This window comes from Leptopilina boulardi, unplaced genomic scaffold (genome assembly GCF_019393585.1).
Source record: "Leptopilina boulardi isolate dan_hultmark-lab unplaced genomic scaffold, ZJU_Lbou_2.1 LbouV2_110, whole genome shotgun sequence".
In the NCBI taxonomy this organism is placed as follows: Eukaryota; Metazoa; Arthropoda; class Insecta; order Hymenoptera; family Figitidae; genus Leptopilina; species Leptopilina boulardi.
Window position 1 is genome coordinate 240,375 of NW_026137653.1, and position 18,984 is coordinate 259,358.

The window sequence follows — 18,984 nt, forward strand, 5'->3', positions numbered from 1 at the left end:
GAATTCAAATTTCACTTTCGATATATCGCACCACCTATCATTCGATACCAGAATTCTCGAAACTCTCGAAATGTCAACAAACAAAAATATCAATGGATTGTGAGTTGAGACCCAATAATAAAAAAAGCAATAAAATATAATATATTAAGTGAGAATTTAACAAATTTTTTTGTAAATAAACATTAAAAAGTAAATAAACATATTTTTTTTAAGAAGAAAATTACAACACCGACACTAGGTATGTACAGTAAAACACATATTTCTGAAACATAACATAACCTAAAAAATGTATACTTCTGTTTGCGTCTTTCTATCAAAATTTAATTGAAAAAAACATTTTCATTTTAGCAATTATAATTCATAATCACAAGTAAAAATGTCATCTGACAGCAGTAATAGCAGTGACGATGAAAGTAGAAATAAATCACGAAGAAAACGACGAGGTTATCAAAAAACTAATAGCAGTGATCATCATCGAGAAAGTAATCGTGGTAGATATGATGCTGACAGAAATGATAGACGAAATAAATTTCACAAAAATAATAGCCGACAAGAAAGAAAACGAAGATTAGAAACTCCACCACCAAGGAGAAATGATCATCCACGACATATGGACGATGAAGGTCCATCAAAAAGATCTAAAGATGATAGGCAACGTGATTTTAAAAATAATAAACGTGATAGTAAAAGTAGTTTTGAAAGAGAAAGAATTAAAAAAGAAGCATCGCCACAATGGGGAAAAGCGAATATAAAAAATGAAGAGAAACCAAAACCACAAGAGAAAGAAAAACCAAATTTTGGATTATCAGGTAAATTAACTGAAGATACAAATACAGTTAATGGAGTTGTTATAAAATATGCTGAACCCGATGATGCAATGAAACCAAAAAGAAGATGGAGATTGTATCAATTTAAAGGAGAAAAATCATTGCCTACACTTTATATTCATCGTCAATCGGCATTTTTAATGGGTAGAGATCGAAAAATTGCTGATATTCCTTTAGATCATCCTTCATGTTCAAAACAACATGCGGCATTGCAATATCGTTTAGTTCCATATTCAAGAGAGGATGGTTCACAAGGTCGACGTGTACGACCCTATTTAATTGATTTAGAATCAGCGAATGGAACATTTGTCAATGATGTCAAATTAGAAGGAAGAAGGTATCACGAATTACTTGAACGAGATGTTATTAAATTTGGATTTAGTACACGAGAATATGTTTTGCTTCATGAGAAAAGTAAGGACGAAGATCAAGATGACGATGTTCCCAGTAGTTCAAAATAGGTAATTAATTCAGTTTCAAAAAAAAATCTTTTAATTTCATTTACTGTAATTAAATTCAAAATAACCGTTTTTTGTTACAGATATTTTTCAATCTACATACCTTGCGTTTGGAACAGTAAATTAAAATCACTAACTATCAATGAAAACAAGATGGAAGTTTTAGACACGATAAAATAGAATTGCAATTTAGGTATGCTACAATTTTTTTTTTTTTTAGTGGTATTTACTAACACATTTAGAAAAAGAATTTCGATAATTCTTCTTTTATCTACGTTAATTGGTGATATTAGATTTAAATCAATATTTAAAAATTATTACTTCTTATTCTGAAATTCCGAAATATAATTCAAATTCAATAAATAATTGTAGTTCAATACCTAATTAACGTTTAAATTAATTTTAGGAAACGATTGTAATTAAACTCACATTTAATTTTCGAATATTACGAGATTCGTATCTTCGATTTGCTTATTTTGGTATTTACAATGACTTCGAAAAATTGAGATAATTACATTTAAAAAAAAAAATCAAAAATTTGAAGACAGGTGAGTTTGATTAAATTATAATTACAATTGTAATTAATTAATAATAATCAATGTATGATTACTCAATTTGATGAGTATTTGTAAATAATAAATGCAATGTATATAAAATTTCTCAAAATGATGACAAATTTATTTACAATCGTTATATAAAAAAAAAAACATTGTTAACATTAATTTTCATTTTTCATGTTTACAAACGTATACAAAGTAATTAAAAAAATAGTGGAGCGCAATTACATAAATTTATACATATAAACAATATACAGGGCCATATAACTTTAGAATTACTGCTGTGAATTTTGTCAAAAAAATTGCTACATAAAATCCTCAAATATATAAAAGAAAAATAATCTGATCTTTCATTCCCTAATTATTAATGATACTTGTAAATTATTTTCTCAATTGAAATATAATTTAAATAGAGTTTTAAACTTCGATTGTCTTTCCAAGAAAAAAAAAAAAATTATACGTATTTTTGAGTGAAGTATGTTATATATAACTTTCGTTTAATAAAAATTATATTTCTAGTCCATTCTGCAAGTTTTCTTAACCTGCTTAATAATTTTAAATTTTTACATTCTCATCACATGAGAAAGTATTTTAATTTTAAATAACTTATAAATAGAATTGAAGGCACTCTTTCTTTATAAATAATTAAAATAGAAAACTTTCTATTTAAGATACATACATTAGAATCATTTATTCCTCAGAATATAAAAGCACAAAAAACTTAACAAATCTTTAAAAAAAATTAATTATCAACTACTACTGTATATGAGTTATTTATAATAATTTAATATAATAGATTGTATAAAAATATCATTTGGCATAATATATTCACTAACATTAATGAGTTTAAGATTTGTCTCATTAATGATGTCAATTGTGGCACTTTTGCAATTGCTTTACGCATTAAAAATTATTTTTATATTATATTTTAATAATAAATTATTATCAATTAAATTAAAATATATTTTATAATGTTCACTAGTCAAAAAAATTTTCTTATAATTATCTTTAGTCAAATTTCCCTAATTTTTAATTCAAAGTATCAGTCTAAATAGTGAACATTGAAGTCTCTTTCAATTTTCTTTTCTTTAAGATCCATTTACTCTAAGTGCATCAGTATTTATAATTGTATAAGTAATAATTCTTTCATTATCTTCAATTTCAGGTGTTTGTTGCAGTAAATTTAACAATGCATTATTTATCACTAGTGGAATTTTCGCTTTTTGTAAGCTGGAATTTGTTTTTTGAATTTTTAATAAATTTGAAAATCTTTTATTTATTTCACTATTGTCTAGATTGTATTGACTAATTTTTGTGGAAGTTTCAGAATTAATTAATGAAGAACTTGGTCTTATATCTAAATTTGTATTTGATTCTTTAGAATTATTGATATTTTCCTTTAAATTCAAATTGTCAGTTGAGCTCATTTTTATCACTTTTCGTGGATTTTTTAAATATTTGGAAAATCTCGTGTCTTTACAATTTATATTGTTTCTCAATTGTCGATTATCAAGGGATCGACATTTTTTTCGACAATTGACAATGGAAATTCTCTTTTTTTCCGGAATATTTAAACTAGTTACAGAGAGTCTTCTTTGTTGATTTTTTCTCTGTAGGATTTTATTTAGAATTTGTTTATCTACAATTTGACTCTCTAAATTTGATGTTTCTTCATCGTTTGAATTTTCATGTTTTGAATTTTCAGAAAATTGGAAATTTGCATTTTTATCTACTAATGTAGATCTTGGCACTTCGTAGGCAGATATGGGATTTTTAGAAGAGATGGACCACTCATCTGGACTCGATAATAATTCTAAATACTTAGGAGCTAATAATGTTGAAATTGTACTTTCCTGTCGCCTTTCTTCTGAGTTAGTCGATTTTCCCGAACATCCTGAAAATTAAATATTAAATTAAACGTTTAAAAATTGTTTTTTTTTTAGGAATGAAAGACTTACCTATTTGTGATAAGTAACGACTCGAAAATACTTGAACCAAACATGAATCTTCGATGGTATTTCTCAAGGTGACAATTTCTTCTAGACATGATTTGAAACTTGGTCTCCTTTCAATAGAACTCCAGCATCTCAGCATCAAATGATGCAAAGTTTTAGGACAATTATAAGGTTTTGGTAACCTACCGCCAGTTCTTACGTAATGAAGAACTTCTTGATTCGTTCTTGCCGGATATGGTTGTTGTCCTAATGATGTTATCTCCCAAATTAGAACACCAAATGCCCAAACATCACTCTGAGATGTAAATACTCCATCTACTAATGATTCTGGAGCCATCCAACGAACTGGTAATAATCCTTCTCCTTCCTATAATAAAAATGATTTTTTAAAAATAATTTTTTGAAATGATTTTTTAAAAATGATTTTTAAACATTAAATTTCAAAAAATAATAGAATTAATAACCTTGCGATAATAATCATTTTTATAAATATCACGAGCAAGTCCAAAATCACCAATTTTTACGACTCGATGTTGACGATCATTAGATGATACCAAACAATTTCTACAAGCAAGATCACGATGGACAAAATGAAGTTCCTCAAGATAGCGACATCCTCTCGCAACATCTTCACATATTGATAGTAAATCTTGAAGAGTGAGTGCATTGGGATCCGAAGGTTGAATAGATCGATGAGATCTTAAATAACTTAATAAATCACCACCTGTCATTAATTCTAAAACTAATAAAGGTGAATCAGTTTCTAAACAAACACCCAATAGCAAAAGAACATGTTTATGTCGAAAATGACTCATTAGTCTTGCTTCTTTAATGAATTCATTTTTTTCTTGTGCGGATGCTCCCTTTCTTAAAGTTTTTATTGCAACTGGCGTATATCCTGGTCCATTAAGATCTTTCGCAGTTCCTTCAAATACCTTTGGAAATTAATTAATTTAAAACAATTGATAAAATTTTATTTTTTTTTTTTTTTATATAAAAATAACAAACCTCTCCGAAAGCACCACTACCCAAAAATCTGTTTAATATTATTTGATCTCTTTTTATTTTAGGTAACATCATATCATCGTTATCACATTGCAATGTTAATGGACAATACAAGGCATTGGTTTGAACAAAATTTCCCCGAGGAATTTCTCTCAATGTAGGCAATTCAATGATGGATATTCTCGGTGATAGAATTGCTTTTTTATCTTCTTTACGCTGTCTATAACTTCCTATTAAATTCAAAATATATAAGTTTTTGACAAATCAAAAAAATTAAATAAAACTTACCACAAATTAAGTAACAAAAACTAAATAACATGACGCTAATGACAACAGAGGCACTCATAATTAAAATTGATCCTATTGTTGGTTTTCCCGGTGCACTTGGTACATCATCTAAAATTAAAAAATATTCAATCTTACAGAATCTGATTTAAACAGAATTTTTTTCTTACCAAGTGTTTCAAAAATAAATCGATTATCATTTGGCCAAATAAATTGTTCTTTACTATCAGGATATTTGATCATTAAACGAAATTTATACGAAGTTTTTGGTTCCAAGTTTATAATATGAAATTCTGCGGTATTATTAATTATTTTTGAAATATTAACAATTTGCCATTTATTAAGAGTCAATGATGTAAATTCAAGAGAATAATCAACAGTCAAATTAATATCGGGTGACCAAAATATAGTCAAAGCTGTTGTAAAATATTCAACAGTTAAATTATTTGGCTCAGGATACATTTTGAGATATTGTTCATTACTTTCATTATGATTGTCAATGAAATTTGGAGGATAGGCGCGAACAAAAATTTTATATTCTTGATTAGGAAGCATATGATGTAAAATAGCAAAATGTCTTCCATCTTCTAATTGTCCTGATTCTTCAATAATGCCAGATGTTTTTTTTACTCTTCCATTAATTGTATTTGGTGTCCAATATGTTTTATAATTAATATAATTGGCATTTAATATTTCTGATGGCAACCAATAAACTGCCGCTGTTGTCGGTGTTAAAGATTTAACAGTGACATTTCGTGGTCTTGATGGAATTCCAACTTCTGTTTGTAAAATAATTTCAGAACTAAAATTTTCATTACTATTGTAATAATTGCTCAATCCTAATCTAAATCGATATTTTGTAAATGATTTTAATTTTTCAATTTCCATTTCTGCATCGTATGTTTGTAATTTTATTTCCTCAGAGCATTTATTTTCTTCTAAACATTCGGAATAATAAATTGTATACAATGTGGATGGTAAATTATAATTGTCACAAATTTCATGAAAAATTGGCTGTGGCATTTTGATTTTGATACTGTTTTTTGTTTTAGAAATTTCTTGAATATTATAATCCGATTGTGAAAATGTGAAACATTCACTATCAGGATAAGGTTGTAATGATTTTCCAAAAGCTTTAATTTTATTCACATTTGCCGAATGATATTTTTTTATTCCCTCTTTGTTGGGATGTATTTTATTTACGAGATATAATTTTTCTGTTTTTGTATTTGACCAGTAAATATTTTTTTTATCAACAGTTAGAGAACTTGGAGAGAGTAGTTCTTCACTAACGATGATTAAATTACAAAAACATCCGTCAATATCTGATTCGTGAAGATGTCCCTCCAATGATATCCAATAAATTGTTGGATTATGAGGATTTGTATTGTCAATTGTAAAAACAGGTCGAATTACTGGCATAAAAGGACAAGAGCAGTCTTTCATTTGATTGAAAAATGGTTTTACATTCTCACCAGATAAATCCGAGTACATTATTACTCCACGATCTTGTTTACTGTTCAATTCCATCCAAAATAATTTTCTGAAATGAAATATTAAAATTTATATTTGATATTAAAAAAAAGGAAATTTAAAAAAAAATATTTACCCTTTTGAGGGCGAAATATCCAAATTTACAATTCGATTGTTTCGTAAAATAATTTTTTTATATTTCAATTTTCCCGAGTGCCAAGTTGATAATTGTAATTTCATTATGTAACTGCCATTAGATTTTTTATAACTCGTTTCGGACCAAAATAAATTTCTTGAAATCCAATCGACACAAATACTATTAGCCGAATTATTTAGAGATAGAATTTTATTCACATTTTCATCATTTATATTCAATGTTACTAATTCTTGCATTTCGTTTATAGAAAATATTTTTTCATCAGCGGCTAAATATATTAATTCTCGAATAGATTGTGAATTAATTATTTGATTAATTTGCCGATCAAGATCAAAAATTTTCAGCATATTTGTAGTTACAATTAATAATTGTGGTAAAAAAATTTCATTTTTTGTCGATATACTGAGTTCATTTGTATAAGGTCCAACGCCAATTTCAGTATAGGCTTGCACTTGAAAATGATATATTGTTTTTGGTAAAACATGAGATAACGTAAATTCAAGTTTTGATGATGAAATATTGATTGAATCGGAAATGATAAAATCACTTTTATCTATTGTATACCAATACTTGAGAACGAATCCTAAAATAATTCCATTTGATGATTGAGGCAAATCCCATCTGAAAAATAAATATTTTTATTTGAAATTAATTAACAAAAAAAAAAAAAGATTTAATGACATTTTAATTTACCTTAAGACAAAATCAAATTTTGTCATATTGGCTAATGGATAATTTTGAAATTCCACAAAAGCTCTTGGATTACGAGGCTGACTTGGAATACTTTGAGGTGATCTCAAAATTTTTCTACTATAATGAGCACTATCCCAATAAGTGAATGCTTTTATTTTGACATCAATCAAACTGTATGGTTGAATTGTTTGTAAACTATTATTGTAAACGATGGAAGTTTCAGTTGTTAATTTTTCAATTAAATTTTTATTGATATCGATAAATTTCACTTCATAATTGACAATTCCATAATTTGTATTATTAACAGCATCCCAAGTTATGTTGAAATTTGTCCAATTGCCTTCGATTCTTATACTTTGAATATTGACAGCATTTGGTAAAACATTGATATTTTCAAAAGAATTAAAAGACTTTGGTAATTGATGAAGAAATGGATTTAAAATCGATGTCATATGAAGGCGAGATAATTTTATTCCATTAATTATTGCTGTGTTTTGTCCAATCATATCACCAATTATTGCATTTCTATTATCTTGTAGCCATAATAAATGTTGAGAAAAATAGCATAAAGGACCTTGAATAGTTTTAGATTCCATCATCGATATCTAAAAAAAATAATCGATATTTAATTATTTAATAATTATTTTTTTTTATTAATGTAATAAATTATTTTAATACTTTTTCTGGTATTATTTTTCGATTCCAAGGCAATTTTTCCGAAGTAGGAGCTCGATATAAAATTGATACACTCTCATAGTTTCTGATAATCCAATAGAGAAATCGATTTTCCAAGTCTAAGGTCAAGCCTATGACTTGTTTGTCACTGAATATTTCATCTGAATGGTAATATCTTCTTTCTTGACCATTCAATCTAGTGACTTCGATAGTATAGCCAGTTGTCCAATATAAATAAGCCTCTAAAGAATCAATTATTAATTCTTTAACATTGGATATAATAGGTAAGAGTTGTTGATTAGATCCATTCATATTTGATCTTATTATCTAAAAGAAGTTTATTTATTAAAAAAATTCTTTGTTTTCTCTGAAATAAAATAAAAAATATCTTACAATTTGTTGTTTTTGATTCGCCCAATAGAGTTTTTTTGATATCCAATCAACTGCAATGCTGCTTACGGAATTAATATTTAATGATGATTTCTGATGACTCGTCATATTATATTGATAAAGAACAGAATTATTTCCCACAATATACAATAAATCTTTGTACCAACTCACATCTCGAATAAAATATTCAATTCCATCTTCTTTTAAATTTGTATTGTGAATCAAAATATCTAAATTTTCTCCAGTCACATCGCTTATTAAAAATCCTTCTTGTGTGGACCACAAAATTGACGCTTGAATTTCATTTCTGAAATAAGAAAACATTTAATTGAATTTAAAACAAATTTTTCTTTAAATAAATTGTTTTAAAATTTTTTTCACAACCTTAAAGTTTGTCCTTTAAATTCTCTGGACCAGGGACTTTTTCCAGCACTAGTGTAGGCAGCAGCTTTTATCGAATAATTGGATTTCTCTTTTAAATTAAAAATAGATTGATTCAAATCAGAAATTCCTATTTGATGAATAGTTTCACCCGAATAATTATTTTTAATTTCCAATTCGTAAAACCAATTTTGCCAAGCACCTTGTCCTTGTTCGTCAAGTAAATAAGGAGCATGCCAAGATATTTTTGCTCTTTCGGATCCTAAAATTGCTTGAACATTTGTAGGTGGATTTACCGGAATTGGAATCGGTTGACTTGTACTCATTAATGCATTAACACTTATGTACATTTCCGAAGAATCTACATATCTGAAAGTAAGATTTATGATTAATTACAATTATTAATTAGATAAAATTTTGATTTAAAAAAAATAATTGTTTAATTTTACCTGGGAAAAACATTGTGAAAATATTTATCCTGTCCAGAATGATAGCCTTCAGTTAAAACTTCATATCCATTAGTCCAGTAAAATAGATTATTAATCATAGTCAATGATGAGACATTTTTAAATTTAGGTTGTTGAGTATTGGCTCTAAAATCAATTACTTCTTTTCCATCGAATGAGACAGATTTCACTGTATTTTCCGAGTGATAAGAAACAAGTAGACGGTAATTTATATGATCAACTATGAAGGCACCCAAATTTGAATGTTCCAAAATCAAAATTGGTTGAACCTGATTTATGAATCAATTTATTAAATTTTTTTTAATTAATTTTAATTAATTAATTTCTTACATTTATTTAAAAAAAAAATTTCTAATTACCTCACGATTATCAATTTCGGCTAAATCGAGTCTATAAAGACCTTGGCTAGTGATCCAGAATAAATATCCATTATAGGGATCAACTTCTACGTGAGAAGGCATTGTCAAAAAATTAGGCATAACAACAATTAAATTTTTTCCATCTAAATCACATCTTAAAATTTGCCAATTTGTCATATTTTTTAATTGTCCCACAATATAGAGATATAAATTTAACCAATCAACTGACAAACTCAATGGTTGAAAATTTATATTATTTGGATTTAATACAATTATTGATTCAGAATTTTCAGATATTGATTTTCGATACACATAACCCATTGAATCGGATATGAAAATTTGTGCCGAAACAACGTGAATTGCAATTCCTTGAATATTTAATTGAGTTTCATAAACAATACTTGGTTCATCAAAAATATCAGATCCTTGTTTCATTATTGAATGCTCACTTCCAAGAATAAGTAGAGATTGTTCGGTATTTTTAACTAAAAATAAAAAAAAAAATAAAAAAAAAAAATTCTCTTGTTTTTGTTTTTAGAACTTGAAATTTTTTTTTACCAATTGATTCTGATGATGTGGAAACGTAAATAATTGCAGGTGGTCCATCTCCTTCGGCATTTCTCATTGAAACACTCACTGAATAATTTCTATTGGATTTCAGATTTCGAAACATGTGATGATTCACAATTTCTGTAGCTGGAAGATTCTGAAAAAAAATTTTTTTCAATAAAATACATTTTTTTTAAAAAAATAGAGAAAAAGTGGAAAGAAAAGGATATTAGTTACTGGAGAACCTTCGATTGCAATAATTGTGAACCTTCATGAAGTTTTAAAATGTATGATAAAAGTGGTCCATTGGAAAATGGACCAGCTTCCCAGGAAATAGATATCCGTTGACTGTCAATGGCATTTGTTCTTATTATTTTAGGAGCTGAAATTGGAACTCCAGCAGGTTTCGTTAATATTACAATGCTTGGAGTTGAGACAATAATTTCAGCATTATCTTGAATTGATCTCAACAGCAGAGCAATTCGAAACTGAAATTAAAAAAAAAAACTATTTAAAAAATTAAATAAATTATAAAAATTAAATTGAAAATTACATTAAAAATTACATTAAAAATTAATTTACAAAAAAATTAGATAAATAATTAACCTACTCTATATTTTGTGTACGATTGTAAATTATAAACAAGAATTTGATCATCTTCTCTCCAGGATTGATTTCTACAAAATTGCCAAGTTTCTGACAAATCCTCGTGCCGCAATTGAACAAAATAAGAAATACCATTTCCAATTCTCTTGATGTCGATTCCATTCCATTCAAGTCTGAGTGATGTGGCAGTTAATGAATCAACAACTAGAGTTGGTGCCAATGGTACTCCAATTCTAGCTGAAAATTTAAGTGAATATTATCCAAAAAGTAAAAAAAATTTGTTTTCCAATTTTTTATTCAAAAAATTCGATTTTTTTAAATAAAGTAAATAAAAACAATAGAAGACATAAAAAAAATATTAACCAATCGCTCTGAAGTATTTTCAAAATAAAAAAGATAAATCAAAAAAAATAATGATTGATGAAAACAGGGAAAATGGTTTCAAAGAATATAAATCAATTTTAGAAGATTTAAAACATTCTTTTCAAAATAAATGGAAAATAAAAAGTTTTTCCTCTAATAATAATAATAAAAATGAATCATCATTGGACGATTTCGAAAGAATTCGAACACTTGGTACTGGTGCATTTGGACGAGTAATGTTAATTAAACATAAACAATCATCAAGATATTATGCGATGAAAATTTTGACAAAAGCCAAAATTATTGAATTAAATCAGGTGAGTCACACCTATAATGAAAAAAAAATTTTACAATGTCTCAAATTTCCCTTTGTCATTTATATGGAATATTTTTTTAAAGACAATTCTTATATTTATTTAATTCTTCCATTTATAAGTGGCGGTGAAATGTTTTCCTATTTAAAACAAATGGGAAAATTTGATGAAATAACAGCAAAATTTTATGCAGCTCAAGTAACATTGGCTTTAGAATATTTACACTATTGCAATGTTGTTTATCGTGATTTAAAACCAGAAAATATTCTTATTGAAAGAAATGGATATTTAAAATTGACAGATTTTGGTTTTTCTAAAGTTATTGAAGGAAGAACATGGACATTATGTGGTACACCTGAATATTTAGCACCGGAAATTATTTTATCAAAAGGATATGGAAAATCAGTTGATTGGTGGAGTTTTGGTGTTTTATTATATGAAATGAATATTGGCTATTCACCATTTTATTCATCAAGACCAATGAAAATTTATGAGAAAATTGTCGCTGGAAAATATAAATTTCCCATTATTTTTGGTAATGATTTAAAGGATCTTTTGAAAAATATTCTTCAAATTGATTTAACAAGACGTTATGGAAATTTAAAGAATGGTTCAATGGATATTAAACGACATTCATGGTTTAAAACAATTGATTGGATACAAATTTATAATCAAGATATTGAAGCACCTTATAAGCCAAAATTTAAACATTTGGGAGATTCAAGTAATTTTGATCACTATAAAGAAGAATCATTTAAAATTGAGAGTTTTGATCATTATCCTGAAGAATTTGCTGATTTTTAATGAAAAATTTAATAATTCGTTAAAAAAATTAATTAATTAATATTAAAGAAGAAAGAGATTTATTTACGAATTTACCTTTCAATTGATGATAATATTTATTTAGGGCTTGATGACAACCCGCAATGCAAAAAAGTTCTTTAGGTGATAGTAATTCTTGAGTTCCGTTCTTCTTAAAAAATAAAAATGTATATAAATATTATTTTAAAAAACTATTTTTGAATTTTCAAGATATTTAATGTAAATAAAATTTTAATAAAAGTAAAAAAAAAAAAAAACTTACACAAACAGATTTACAATCTATGTTAAGGGCTTGATGCCAGGTAGTACAACCTTTTGTCCACTGAAAATGAAAATTTTTTTTATAAAAAAAATAATAGAAAACTATTTCTCTGCTTGCAATTGAGTTAGTAATTTATTAAATAAAATCATAATTTTTCATGATACGTGTCATCACTTTGCCATGTGCTTCTAACAATTACAACACCCACGTTGACAGTATTATCACGATTGTTGCATAGATTTGCGAGTGTCTTGAACAAACATTGAATTTAAAAAGGTGCTAAAATTTTTTTAATAAAAAAAATTTTTGACTGTTTTTTAATTTCGAAAAATTAAAAATATTAATAAAATTACAAAACGTATACAAAAATTTTTTCTAAAATTTCTAATCACACTTTATTTTTTATATAAAAATGCCTCATTATATATATCTTATCTTTGTGTTATTAAGTTTTGATAAATTTGTGACTTGCGGAATGATTAAATATAGTGGAATAATTCACCACTCAATTTCAATCAATCACTTGATTCGAAAGAGACTTGGCACGTGTAGTGACGATGCTACTCGAGGCGTTTCATTTAGACAAATTAGACTAAAATAATAAGCAAATCCGATCAATAAAATTAAGTAAACATTATATACGCATAATGGATTCATTGATAGATTTTTCAATTTTTTTTCTAAAATATCGTTTAAAGATTAATTTTTTTTTTACTTTCTTATATCTGATTAAGTGAAACATAAATATTTCTTTAAAATACTATTTTTATTTCCAAATTTATTGGGAAATTAATTTATTAAATATTATATTTTGTTATTTTTAATCGTAAATTGTTTAAATGAGAAATGGCAATTTTTTTTAAAATTGAAAATGTTAAACATAAAAAGTGGCAATCCGTGAAGATTGAAAATAAATTGAAATCTACTACTTCATTATATGAGAGAACTTTTTAAGAGGATCAAAATCAAGCTTCTAATTTGTTTGGACAGTGTAGAAATTTATTAAAAGTTGTCAGAGCCGTCTGACGATGGTAAAGACTACTATATACTACTAAAAGCGGAGGCATCAGCTAATTTCTCTCTTCCTCATTAAATCCTCAACATTTAATGTTTCTCTCTCGACTCCCCGTGTAGATTGTAGAATTTCATCCTGCCACTTTTGCTCCTCTATAGGTTTTTGCAAAACCTCATTAAATTAAAGTTGCGAGGATTGAAAACAGGAAGTTGTGGAAATTTTTTTATATTTTGTAATTTTATACACACAATTTTTTTTAATGCGCTCTCAAGGTAGAAAAGAAAATTATGTATTATAATCAAAATTTATAAATATATTTCTTTATGAATTTTTATGCTTCATTACTTTCTCTTCAGTTTTTTTTTCTTTTTTTTTCCAGTATATCAGGGAGTCACACGACAATTTGGCGACACTTGTACGCAATTCAATTTAAAACGTGCGTCATACACTGTTCATTCTTTTATTCATTCATTGTGTCCATGAAACACAAATTTTTTTTTTTTCTTTATCGTCTCTTGTCTCTGTATAACATTTACGTTATGTATATAAAAGGGGCCCGAGCAGACCGGAAGTGCAAAAAGGGTCCGAAAATCCGATCAAAAAAAATTAATTTTTTTTAATTTTAAAAGATGACAGCGGTGGGACAGCAAAAAAAAAATCTCTGATTAATACCTGATTGATCGTGCATTGTGTATCACAGTCCATTTCAGAATTGTCATCTGTTCGATTCTGAAAAAAAAAACAAAAATCAATTTTATTTAAAAAAAAAAGTAAATAAATTTTTCTTACAATTTTGTGATTTTTTTTTTATGTCGGGATACTTTTATACAATGTTTAGGGTTTCAATTGAACCGGACGAAACAATTTATGGTGTTTTAAAGTCACCAAGCGATTCAATTAAGTATTTTATATAAGCCATCTCATACACGAGGTAGATCCGTAACTTTTTCTTCCTCTCCAACAGGAACTTATGTACATGAGATATATGGTTTGATTTTTTTTTTTTTTTTTTTTTTTTTATTGTATCCATTGAGATAATTCGGAAATAGGGTCAATGAAATAAAAAATTAAAAAAATCAAATCTATTGCAATTTTTCTTAATTTTAAAAATTAAAAGAAAAATTTCTCTCATTTAAAATTTATTAATTATAATTTAATATTTACAATATTTATATTACTAATAAAAATTTATTTTTTCCCTCAAAATTATTATTTATGAAATTAAATTAATTTTAAATTTATTTAAATATATATGTTTATTACTCTCCCTACATACAGTAGGGTTCGAGACTCCAAAAATACATCATAACTTAACCTAATACAAACAAATCCTTAACCTAATAACTTAACCTATACGCAACTCTTAAAATTAACTTAATCCAACTATCCGCCAGTGCCAGGGCTTCCGTTTCCCGTTCCTTTCGCCCATATTGGCTTCGTCCCCATTAGCGCCCACCCCTTACAATATTCACTTTCATTCTTTTCCGTATTGTTTTCTTCCATTCACACTATGATTCACGCTAACCCCTCCCTTTTGTCCTTCCTTATCCTTTCCAACTCACTCATCCACCTTTCCCCTTGCCCATTCTCATCCAATATCCACCTCACCCTTTCATCCACTCCCTTTCCCTCATCCTTCCGTCCCACACAACCATCCAACACATGACCCCATTCTTCCCGCTCATAGCCACACACTCTACACTCCTTTCTCTCTTCATCCATCCAATATTTACATTCCCTCATTCCTTCACCCATTCTAAATCTGCATACTCTATTCCACTTTCCACATTTTCTCACCTTCTCTAAATATTTTGGTCTCCCATCCCCCCTTACCATCTTATACCATCTATTATACTTCGATCCTAATATCCTCTCCCACCTCTCCTCTCTGTCTTTTCTTATCCACCCCTTTACCTCCTCTTTCTTTCTTCCACCCCACTCTCTTCCCTCCTCCAATGCTTCTTCTCTATCCCTTTCCCATCTTGACATCTTTTTAACCCCTCTTCCTTCCCCCGCTTTAATTTTCTTCCAACATTCCCTTGCGATCGCGCTTCCCCTCCCTTGTTTAAATTTCTCTTCTATTCCCATCGCCCTCATCCTCTGCCTAGTACTTAACTTATCCCTACCCAATTCCTCCCTTAACATATAACCCGGACAATTCCAATCTACCCCCATGGTCCATCTTAAATACCTCTCATGCATACTCTCAAGCTTTCCTCTCTCCTTCCATCCCCATATTTCCACACCATAACTCATTACCGACCACACCAACACATCAAACAGCCACACTCTTCTTTTCCAGTCATCCTTAAATCTTCTTTCACCAATTCCCCACACCTGTCCAATCACTCTTCCTGCCCTTTCCATTCTTCTCCTTACATTCAGTTCATGCCCCCCATTTTTCTGAAACCAATACCCTAAATAGCAGAACTCATCCACCTCTTCCACTCTCTTCCCATTCATCATCCACTCTTCCTCATCCTTTCCTTTTCTCTTCCTAAAAATCATCACCTTCGTTTTCTCTTTATTCACATTCAAGTCTATCTCTCTCACATACCTTTCAAACTCTTTCAATAACAATTTCATACCACTTTCATTATCAGCCAAGAGCACTACATCATCCGCATACGCTAACGTATAAATTCTTCCCTTACCCAGAATCACACCACCCTTTCCTCTTTTTGCCATTCTCTCTTCTAAATCAGCCATCAACAAATTAAATAAGATAGGACTCAAAGGGCAACCTTGTCTTAACCCTCTTCCCAACCAGAATACCTCACCTAATTCTTCCCCTATCCTTACTCTCTCCCTCGTGTCCTCGTACAATTCCTTTACCCTTTCTATTAATTCTTGGTTGATTCCTCTTTCCCTCATCACCCTCCATAACACTCCCCTGTTCACTGAAGGAAAAGCCGCCTTAAAATCAACGAACACCGTAACCAATTTTCCTTTTTCTCTTCCCAAATTCCTATTCACTAAATAATTTAGCACATAAATATTGTCCAGCGTGCCCATCCCTTTCCTGAAACCCGTTTGGTTATCCGGAATACACTTTAGCTCTTCCACCTTCTCCTCCAGCCTTCTCCTTATCACCTCCGCGTACACTTTGTACCCCACCGGCATCAGCGTCACTCCCCTATGATCTTCCACCTTTCTCCCCTCTCCTTTTTTCACTATAGGAACAATTAGTCCCGTCCTCCATTCCTCCGGATAACCCTCCCCTTTCCACACCATATTTACTACTCTCCACATCTCTTCCTTTATCATCTCTCCTCCGTATTTTAAGCATTCCCCTTCCATCCCATCCCACCCCGCCGCTTTGTTTCTCCTCAACCTCTCTATCGCCTCAAATACCTCCTCCTTCGCAACTTCTCCATATTCCATCCCCCCACTCCTTACTCTTCTCTCCCCTCTTACCCTATTCCCCGTACCCCCACTTAATCCTTTGAAGTAATTCGTCCATTCATCCATCCTTATCTCTTCACTGATATCCTTTCTTCTTTTCCTTTCCCTGTTTATTACCTCCCATTCTTTCCCTTCGCTGATCGCTTTCTCCACCTCTTCTACAAACTTAATCCTTCCCTCCTCCCTTTTCCTTCTTACTAACTTTCCGTGTACTCTGTGCTTCTTGTTATACTCCTCTTTCCTCATTCTCTTCATTCTCCATTCTCTTATACTTTTCCTCAGATCTTGCCGACTCCTCTCACATTCCTCATCCCACCATCCTTTTCTCTCTTCCACCTCTTCAATTTATTTAAATAATAAATTCAAATTTTGGAAATTTTTACATAAAATTCATTTGTTTTATAATTTATTAATATTGTGAATTAGAAAAATATTTATCTCATTCGTTTTTTAAATTTTATATAACCAGTAACAACTTTGTGCTAAATTCAACTATGTACTTTATTCGCTATTGTCTAATACATTTCAAAAAATACATCACTGGGAAAATATTCTTTAACTTCCGTTTTTTTTTGATCTATGGAAAATTTTAATCACACTTGTTAAAACAAGTTTTTTTTATAATTCTTTTCTTTTTTATTTTTCTGACATGAATTTTTCATAATTAATTTAATTTTATTATTAATATATTAATTAATATTTATTTATTATTTATTCCCTATATCGAAATTCAAAATAAAACAAAAATTGTGACATTATCAACAATGTGAGTCTAAAGGAAGTAACAACAGGAAATTCATTGTGAACGTAAAATCGTAATTACAGGTGTACCTTTAAACTAGCCAAGCCTAAATTCTCTTTTGAAATTCATTTCCCGATTGAATATTCTCTAAGAGAAATAAAGTTGTTTTTTTTGTTTTAAATTAATTTTTGAAAAAAAATCTTGATTTTTTTTTTTATCAACATTGAAACTGCGAGAGTTTATATAAATTTGCATGCATTCTTGTTAAAAATTAAGCAACACTTTTTCGCCTTCGAGATGAACGATGCGCCGACATAGATGTTAATTAATTAATGGTACACTCAGAATAAAGAGTGGGTTTCAATTGATATGTCCTTTGCGTTCAACCACTTTTCCTCCACTCTCTTTTCATTTCAACTATTTTAATCTAATTTTCATTTCTATTTAATACTATAAAATTCACCATAAAATTCCAATTTCCCTATATATGAAACACCATAAAATTAATCCAACTAAATTTTTTTTATACAATTTGAAATCCTTCCTTTTGAAAGAATAAATTTAAATTTTATTACTTAAAAATTCCTATCATTATTATTAGAAAATATGAAAAATATTTTTTCTAATTATCTTTGAAAAAAAAAAAAACTATGAATAAGATCGAGAAGACTTATTTACAATCCACGCCTACACAAGGATATACATCAATTTAATATATTCAAGTTTGATTAGCCGTATACAATCTCCAATTAAAAGGATAAAAGAACAAATAAGAATCTTTTTTTTTTTTTTTTAAAAAAGTTATTCCACACCTGATTTATGTTGAATTCCGAAGAACATTCTTCCTGAAGATTTTTTTGTCCATTTTGCAAATTTAAATCTTTTAATCGAACTGTAAAAATTCTTCCCACTGATATCAATATTATCAAAATCACACATGTTTGTTTTAACATAATATATATCCCCCAAAATATATAAATCCTATATCTATTGTTTTCACGAATTTTTTGCCTCCAAAAACTAGTTCATTGTTCACTTTTTTTTTAAAAAAAACTACATAAAACTTTACAATTAAATTATTTGAAAGAAAAAAAACTATTTTCCGGTCACTTTTCGATATCTTTTAATAAATTTCGAAATAAAATCACGTGGCTCTGTTTTGCTAAACAGTGAACAAAAGTGATATGGTTCTTGGTTCAGTAGCATAAGAGCAACTGACACTAA

At 28.5% G+C, this 18,984-nt stretch overlaps 3 protein-coding genes across 5 annotated transcripts; 2 read left to right on the forward strand and 1 right to left on the reverse strand.

Annotated features, from left to right (window-relative positions):
- Window positions 1–73: 73 nt before the first annotated feature.
- LOC127277017 (smad nuclear-interacting protein 1) lies at window positions 74–2,365 on the forward strand. 2 transcript variants are annotated; one of them, XR_007842305.1, is made up of 4 exons: window positions 74–238; window positions 349–1,288; window positions 1,369–1,478; window positions 1,692–2,365. XR_007842305.1 is itself a non-coding variant. In XM_051297808.1 (3 exons), exon 2 carries the CDS (start codon window positions 377–379, stop codon window positions 1,286–1,288), a length of 912 nt encoding a protein of 303 aa, XP_051153765.1. In that variant the 5' UTR covers window positions 74–238; window positions 349–376; the 3' UTR covers window positions 1,369–2,365. The 2 variants fall into 2 exon arrangements, 1 of the variants encoding a protein (XP_051153765.1); XM_051297808.1 differs by having other exon boundaries at window positions 1,369–2,365.
- LOC127277004 (proto-oncogene tyrosine-protein kinase ROS) lies at window positions 1,490–18,976 on the reverse strand. 2 transcript variants are annotated; one of them, XM_051297801.1, is made up of 20 exons: window positions 18,573–18,976; window positions 14,286–14,342; window positions 12,599–12,658; window positions 12,394–12,484; window positions 10,842–11,074; window positions 10,477–10,719; window positions 10,241–10,388; window positions 9,683–10,167; window positions 9,306–9,592; window positions 8,860–9,225; window positions 8,479–8,782; window positions 8,089–8,412; window positions 7,411–8,015; window positions 6,697–7,338; window positions 5,258–6,630; window positions 5,091–5,198; window positions 4,806–5,032; window positions 4,262–4,732; window positions 3,801–4,164; window positions 1,490–3,736 (listed from the first exon to the last, which is right to left on the reverse strand). In XM_051297801.1, exons 1-20 carry the CDS (start codon window positions 18,711–18,713, stop codon window positions 2,931–2,933), a joined length of 7,335 nt encoding a protein of 2,444 aa, XP_051153758.1. In that variant the 5' UTR covers window positions 18,714–18,976; the 3' UTR covers window positions 1,490–2,930. The 2 variants fall into 2 exon arrangements, with proteins under 2 accessions (XP_051153758.1, XP_051153751.1); XM_051297794.1 differs by having other exon boundaries at window positions 12,394–12,487.
- LOC127277729 (cAMP-dependent protein kinase catalytic subunit 1-like) lies at window positions 11,251–12,372 on the forward strand. The gene has a single exon (XM_051299049.1). It carries the CDS (start codon window positions 11,251–11,253, stop codon window positions 12,316–12,318), a length of 1,068 nt encoding a protein of 355 aa, XP_051155006.1. The 3' UTR covers window positions 12,319–12,372.
- Window positions 18,977–18,984: the final 8 nt, after the last annotated feature.

What these genes read in the sequence shown, in the direction of transcription:
- LOC127277017 (XM_051297808.1), top strand. Translation starts at nt 377, where the DNA reads ATGTCATCTGACAGCAGTAATAGCAGTGACGATGAAAGTAGAAATAAA.
- LOC127277729 (XM_051299049.1), top strand. Translation starts at nt 11,251, where the DNA reads ATGATTGATGAAAACAGGGAAAATGGTTTCAAAGAATATAAATCAATT.
- LOC127277004 (XM_051297794.1), bottom strand. Translation starts at nt 18,713, where the DNA reads ATGTTAAAACAAACATGTGTGATTTTGATAATATTGATATCAGTGGGA. An exon ending in CACAATGCACGATCAATCAG is followed by an intron (nt 12,659 to 14,285) that starts GTATTAATCAGA and finishes TTTCATTTTCAG; the next exon opens with TGGACAAAAGGTTGTACTAC. An exon ending in TTTTTGTTACTTAATTTGTG is followed by an intron (nt 5,033 to 5,090) that starts GTAAGTTTTATT and finishes TGAATTTAATAG; the next exon opens with GAAGTTATAGACAGCGTAAA.